Source organism: Arachis ipaensis, chromosome B05 (assembly GCF_000816755.2).
Source record: "Arachis ipaensis cultivar K30076 chromosome B05, Araip1.1, whole genome shotgun sequence".
NCBI classification, from domain to species: Eukaryota; Viridiplantae; Streptophyta; class Magnoliopsida; order Fabales; family Fabaceae; genus Arachis; species Arachis ipaensis.
In genome coordinates this window covers 146,863,450-146,870,553 of record NC_029789.2, presented here as the reverse complement: position 1 = coordinate 146,870,553, position 7,104 = coordinate 146,863,450, and the positions used below count along the sequence as shown (strand labels likewise).

Genomic DNA, 7,104 nt, shown 5'->3' with positions numbered 1-7,104 from the left:
AATTTTTTACGTTAAATTTAACAATAATTTTACAAGAACAAACAAATTAGACATAAATGTCATATGTTATTGCTGAATTGATCCTAAATTTTTTGAAAATTTAACTATTAGGAGTATGTTTGATACAAATCGAAACTTATTCAAAGATAAAATTAAAATAAAATAAAAGTTAAGAATATTTTTAAAATTTTTTGACAAACTTCAGCGATAAAAATATACTTTCTGTCTCACTAATAGTTATACTTTCCGTCTCACTAATAGTTATACTTTCCTTAATTCAAAATTATGTTGCTTATTAAAAATAGTTATCATATATAATTTTTGTGTATTAACAATTATGGCAATCAAATTACCATTTTATTTTTCGTTTTAATCCTATCTCAATGAATCATACATGGAAACTCAAAGGAGAAAAATGATGAAACAAGGTGGGAAAAAAAAAAAAAAGAAAATGGAGGGCAGAAAGGGGGTATGTGTAAAAGAGTGATTGAAACTTTGAAGTTTGGTTATCCATTTTGGTGTTGTTTTGTGTGTATAAATAATTTGATTGGAAGATAGCATGTGGAGCTGCTTTCATACTCCATAATCTGTTACTGTGCCAACTCATTCTGAGGCCAATTTGTACCTAACACTAAGACACCCCCTAACAAATAAGAAAAATCCTTCTTCATATTATTCATTTAACAGCTACAACCATAATATCTCAACGAACCCCTTATTTCTCTCTCTCTCTCTCTCTTTATCATCTCTTTCAAGTTTGAACTACTTCTTCCCTAGTAAGTGAAACTGCTTTCTTTGTTTTGTGTTACATGTAATTCAATTTTGTAAACTAAACTTAGCTCTCTTATTGGTAAAGAAAAATGACAGAAGAGCAACCTCAAACTAGTGTGGAATCACAAAAACCTTCTTCTGATGATCCTTCTCCTGCTGCTACAACTGAGGCTCCTTCTCATGAAGAACATGTTCATGAAGCTTCTAAGGATGTGGCTGAGGAGAAATCTGTAATTCCAGATACCAAGCCTGATGAATCCAAGGCTCTTGTTCTAGTTGAGAGTATGATATATAATTATATATACTACCCTTTTTATTATTATATTATATGCTCCAAAAGGATTCTTGTTTCTATTATTTTATTAATGATTAATATATGTTTGGTTGTGAGTAAGTGATTACAAAAAGTTTTAATTGACTATTTTTCTGTTGTTCTTCTGAATTTCAACTTACAAGGTTGTTTGTCCTTGAATTTTGATGGTTTTTTTTTTTTTTTTTTTTTCCAAATTTTAGTGCCAAAACAAAAATCTTGCATCATGGTGTTTATAGATATTATGTTTCTCTTCTTTCCCAAACAAGTATAAAAATCACTGAAATTTTTAATTGTTATAATTCTGTAGAATAGGTTGTTGTTATTTTATCATATCCCTTCCCCCTTTTGGAAATAGAATTAGAAATTGTATTTGATTATTTTTTGGTTCTTGTTCTTTTATGTGTTAACTTTTTGCTAGAATTTTCCTATTTAAGTTAAATTACTCTGCACCCTTCAGCTTCTATTAGCAGAGAGATTGATTCTTCTATTAGCAAAGAATTCATTTAGCTCAAACTTTCTAAACTTTCACCATGCAGTTTAGTTCATAAACATGAGTATAATCACAATCATAACTCATAAGTTGATGTTAATTGTTTTTGTTATGTTTATTGTTGTTAATTTGGTGATTGCCAGAGCCTCTTGTTGAAGAGAAACCATCTGAGGGATCCGTTGACCGAGGTATGTCGATTTTCTTTGTGAATTTTGGTTTCTCTTTTATGCAACATTATCTTCAAATTACAGATTATGAAACATGTTTTTTCTTTGTAGATGCTGTGCTTGCAAGAGTTGCAACAGAGAAGAGGCTATCACTAGTCAAAGCATGGGAAGAAAGTGAAAAGTCAAAAGCAGAAAACAAGTAAGAGCATCCATTACTTGCTTCAAATGAAAACATCTTGTTCTTCTTTTGGTCTTTTAAATGAAAATTTTCTACTAGAAACTAGCTTTGTTTTTGCTGATTTAGCATTAGGCATTCATATTAGTTTATCATGTTCTTTTGTTCTTTGGCTTTATTTAATAATGTTTTTGAATACTAATTGAAATGAAAATGTTGAGCAGGGCTCACAAGAAGCTTTCAGCCATTTCTGCATGGGAGAACAGCAAGAAAGCTTCTGTGGAGGCTGAGTTGAAAAAAATTGAAGTAAGAATTCATTTCATTACTAAATACTAATTTCATTAGTTCTTTTCTCTTTCTGTTTTATTAGAATTGCTCCTACAAACAAATAGTAGTTAATTCTCAAAGTAGTCCTCGAAATTGATCGCATGCATTAAAATAAGTCTCTGATATTTTAATCACATCAATTACGTCCCTAAGATTGACAAAAAAAACCGCGTTAGTCTCTGACCAAAGTGTGGCTTATTTCATATCACTTTCTTGGGATTTTTTATGGAAAAAGAGAGGAATCTAAGTTGACAAATTTTTTCACATGTGAGTAGGAGCAACTAGAGAAGAAAAAGGCAGAATATGCAGAGAAAATAAAGAACAAAATAGCTGCAATCCACAAAGAAGCTGAAGAAAAGAGAGCTATCATTGAAGCTAAAAAAGGAGAGGATCTCTTGAAGGCAGAGGAGGTAGCTGCAAAGTATAGGGCTACTGGAACTGCTCCAAAGAAACTCCTTGGTTGTTTCTAATGCCTCTCATTCAATGCTCAATCAAGCAAAAAAGCCTGTTTGGAAATCAAAGATGTGAATTACTATTTGTGCATTTCTTTCATCTCTTCCCATTCATATATATCAATACAACTGTGTGATCTGAGTTTAATTTTATGTCATGCAAAATTTAGTTCAATGTTCCTTTCATTATGTGTCTATAGAGATTGTTATGTTGGAGTGTATATATATATATATTTATATTTATTTATATATACCATCTACTTTGAGGACAATGAAATTAAATTATTCCATTCCTTTTGTCCAATAATTACTCTTTGATTAGTCTAGCAGCCTGGAAAAATGATATAATCAATGATAAGGACATTATTAAGATCTCAAATTAGTTTCATCAACATTATGACTACATTAGGAAAAAGCAATAAAATGATCCTAAAATCAAAGCATATTATGAAGACTCTTTCTTACTCACATCTACCATCAAGGGTATTGAGGAAATTGTCATTCTGTCCTAAGAACAACACTTCACCATCAGGCACATCTAGCAGATGATTTATTGAAGAATCAGAAGTATCAAGAAATTCATAATAGCCTAAACTCGACTCGGCCGTGCCACCATCTTCAAGCTTTGCCTTAGAGCTACTTTTTTGTTGTTCATGTGTTATGTCAGCAAAGAAACTGCTTTCTGTGTTCTTCAACTTCAATGAGACTTCAGAACTCGACTCCAATTTGGACGAAGATAATGATGCTTGTGACACAAGGTTCTGAGTCACAACTGCTCCTTCTTCTTTCGCCTTGATCACGCGAAAAGACTGTCCAACCTCAGAATGCCAGAGTTGGAGAAAGTGATCCTGGTATGATTCACTTGCTGAGAATGAATTATGCAATGAGGATTCCATTGACAACCTTGCCTCAGCTTCAACTCTTGCACTTTCCCATTGCACCATATGGCGCGTAGAAGGAGACTCAGATTTAACATTGTTATGATCAGGCACGAAAGAGGATCGAGGCAGGCGCTTCTTCAGTTGCGTGTTCCAAAAGTTCTTGATTTCATTATCTGTTCTTCCTGGAAGATGGGATGCTATAGCAGCCCACCTAAAAAGTATTTGTTTTTTTACATGCAAATTGAATGTAACATTACAAGCATAATGGAATTGCAACATAAATGCTGAAACTGAAGAAATCAACAATAAAGGAATCAACTAGAATTCATTCATTCATTCATTCAAGCACTATTATTGTTCTTTGTTAACTCATAATGTGAGGTACCTGTTTCCAAGCATGCCATGAAGCTGAATAATTGTACCCTCTTCTTCAGTTGTAAATGGACCACGTTTTATGTCAGGGCGAAGGTAATTTATCCACCTTAGACGACAGCTTTTGCCACATCTCAGGAGACCTTAGTTAGTGGCAAGTTTAAAGATTAGAGTTCACCAACAGAATCATATAATGTGTCATGTTTGTTCATTTTTTCATACAACATTTAACCAATTTTTAGGACCTATAGTTAGATACTTAGATATACATGGTTCTGTGAACCATTTCTCAAGGGTATAAAAGTTATATTCATCTAAGACTTGACCAGTTAAATTCAAGAATTTGAGTTGGTGCAATTTTAAGACACCCCACTTGGTTTTTCTGTTTTTTTTTCTAGCTTCAAAAAGTTCTAAAAAACTCCACACTTGAAAAGAAAAGAAAGCAAAAAAGAAGAAATGGAAATGCAATGACACAGGGAATTCAAACTTGCACCTGCTTGCTTTGGAACTGTTCTCCAACTTCCATGGCCATGTTTCTTAATGTATTCAATCAATGCTTCATCTTCTTCAGGAGTCCAAGCACCTCTTCTCACTCCATGTTTATCACAGCATGGTGTTTTCCCCATCTTCACTACCACTACTTCTACTACTAGTGCCTCATCACCACAACAATAATAATAAAACTCTCACTCTAAAATAAGAGTTGGAGTGTTGCAGAAGTAAAAAGATCAAGTGAAGTGAAGTGATGGGATGAGTCAAATTGAAAACAACTGAGGGCAATAAATGCATAATGTATAGGACAATTGAGTTTTCAGGCTTGCATTTAATGAAGTTCATGACCACTATGGCAATGCATCAAGGTTCTCAATGACAGCATAAAAAGCAAAAAAATAATAAACATCACAATCCCTTTAAAGAGAATGGTGCAAAATGACAAAATACTCAGAGAAACAAGTGTTGGGATGTGAAGAATCCTCAAAAAAGCTATCAGATAGTGAGAGATTCCTGCATCAAGATAAATAGCAGTGATCACAGTTTGAAATAAACTGAATTGATTGATATACAAATTTTGATAAGTAAATTATCACATTTGACACATTGTTAATATCATAAAGATATATATTAGACATTTGATGATTAATGTTACTTATATTAGTTTATTATTAAATGTTTAGGGAGAGTATAGAAGCTGCATTGTGATTGTGTGAGTGAAAAAATATATGAACCAATGGACAAAAGTTAGAAAAGACAAGGCACAGATGTATATATCATAAATGGGAAAAAATCATTAGAATTGAACTATTCCAAGGAATGTCATAGAGGGGCCATATTCCACGTGTCAGCTAACAAGACTTATTGCTATTAAATGAACAATAATGATGATGTCAATTGCATTGCAGGGTAACTGAGGAGTCAAATATGTCAACTTGGCTTCTATATTTTGGTACTTTGGTCACTGGTAAATGTTACTTTCACAAATATGTTGGGTACAATTCCAACCCAAAGGATTAAAATTCAATGCTTGGTCCATAGATTATAAAAACCTTTGTTTCATTCATGTGCTGAAAAGGCCATCAAAGTTAGTATGAAGTACTTTTTCTGTTTCTTTCTAATTATTTATTACTATAAAATTCTGATACATTTTTGGTTCATGTGTATATTAAATTGAGGGTGTACTGAATTTGCAATAACTTTAAATGCCAAAGATATGAGTTAATTTCTTGATCATGGCAAAATTAAATGCTAAAGATTTGGCATATATGCTTGGATTTTTTCTCACACTTTAGCCTTATAAGTTCCAATGCTAGAAATTTTAAACATTTACAGACAAACAAATTGATTTAATTAAGACCAGCAGATTTTGACATCTTTATTTGAATCAAAATGAACTCATATAAGTATACTATAATGCTGAGATTTGTTTGGTTTCAGTATGTAATGTAAGACAATAATAAATTAGAAGACATTTGGAAACTTTGTCTTCATAGTGAATTACTCATAACATACATTGCACCATTGTTGAGGCTGAAATTGCTGCACAAATCAGCATCATCATCAATGAAATGTTGAATGTAGTCATTTCCAACAACCTGATTTGAGAACTTATTAACCTGTGAATTGTACACTTCAGTTGCTGAACATTGACTTAGACTATTCTGATATTCTCCACCAAAGGGTCCTTCTGATGATGACATATGCATCAAATCTTCTTGAAAAGTTGAATTTTGATCAAACCCATTTCCCAATATCATCAAAGACTCATCTGAGTTCATAGAACTACCACCATTTACTTGGTCTAAAGAAAGCCACTCAGCAAACAACAATTTTGGTAAGGAGCCATGTGAAGCCTCCTTGGATAATTGGTAATTATTATTAGTAATATTATTATGATTATGTTCATATGAGTGATCAACTAAATTTGGTGCTGGTTTATCCATGTTTTGTAGCAACAATCCATAGTTTGGATCATTAGTTACAAGTTTATTGGGAGAGAATGAATAGTCTATTGTTTCTGAGCTTGAGGTAGCATACTGAACTTGTTGATGAGATTCATCAATCTCTTTTTCTTTGGCAACTTTCTTCTTCAAATATGAATGCCAATAATTCTTTATCTCATTGTCAGTTCTTCCTGGCAATCTTTGTGCTATCTGAGACCACCTATAACCAAACATAATTCAAGTTAGTTTATAATATTCGTTAGAAATAAGAGACTAAACTGAAAAAAGAATTTGTGTATTATTGAGTGTATTCGAGTTGTCTACTCAAGTTGTCTATTCAAGTTGTCTGGAATGATACAATATAAAAAGATATTTATAGGTACTAAGAAAATCATAATAATAAAGACGTAATCTCCTATAATAAATAGTTAGATATACTAAATAATACTAATTGATTCTAATTATATTCTAACAATATTAAGTATAAAATGGTTTTAATCATAGAGAAATTTTATGAATAAAAGTTGAGTATAAAATGTTTTTAATCATAGAGAAATTTTATGAAAAAAAGTTGTGCTTGTTTTTTAAGATAATGTGTTGATTCATATTATTCATTGATTTAAAATGGATGTAGAGTTGTGAACTTAACTTAGATAAGATTTATATTTCATTTGAAATAAACTATCATTTTCATTTTTTACCATTAAAATTTAGAATG

At 31.7% G+C, this 7,104-nt stretch overlaps 3 protein-coding genes across 3 annotated transcripts in view; 1 reads left to right on the top strand and 2 right to left on the bottom strand.

Moving 5' to 3' along the window:
* LOC107644827 (protein SHORTAGE IN CHIASMATA 1) overlaps positions 1-2,942 on the top strand; it is a 28,070-nt gene extending 25,128 nt beyond the window's left edge. Inside the window, exons 8-12 of the mRNA XM_016348762.2 lie at positions 857-1,053; positions 1,718-1,762; positions 1,853-1,940; positions 2,141-2,222; positions 2,519-2,942. Of these exons, the coding sequence (XP_016204248.2) occupies positions 857-1,053; positions 1,718-1,762; positions 1,853-1,940; positions 2,141-2,222; positions 2,519-2,713 (607 nt within the window). The 3' untranslated portion in view covers positions 2,714-2,942. The remainder of the gene's footprint in view (positions 1-856; positions 1,054-1,717; positions 1,763-1,852; positions 1,941-2,140; positions 2,223-2,518) is intronic.
* On the bottom strand, positions 2,671-4,942 carry LOC107641518 (myb-related protein 306-like). The gene has a single exon (XM_021103230.1). The coding sequence runs from the start codon at positions 3,853-3,855 to the stop codon at positions 3,157-3,159; it is 699 nt and encodes a 232-aa protein (XP_020958889.1). The 5' UTR covers positions 3,856-4,942; the 3' UTR covers positions 2,671-3,156.
* LOC107644824 (transcription factor LAF1) overlaps positions 5,840-7,104 on the bottom strand; it is a 5,312-nt gene continuing 4,047 nt past the window's right edge. The window contains exon 3 of the mRNA XM_016348757.2: positions 5,840-6,606. Within this exon, the coding sequence (XP_016204243.1) occupies positions 5,931-6,606 (676 nt within the window). The 3' untranslated portion in view covers positions 5,840-5,930. The remainder of the gene's footprint in view (positions 6,607-7,104) is intronic.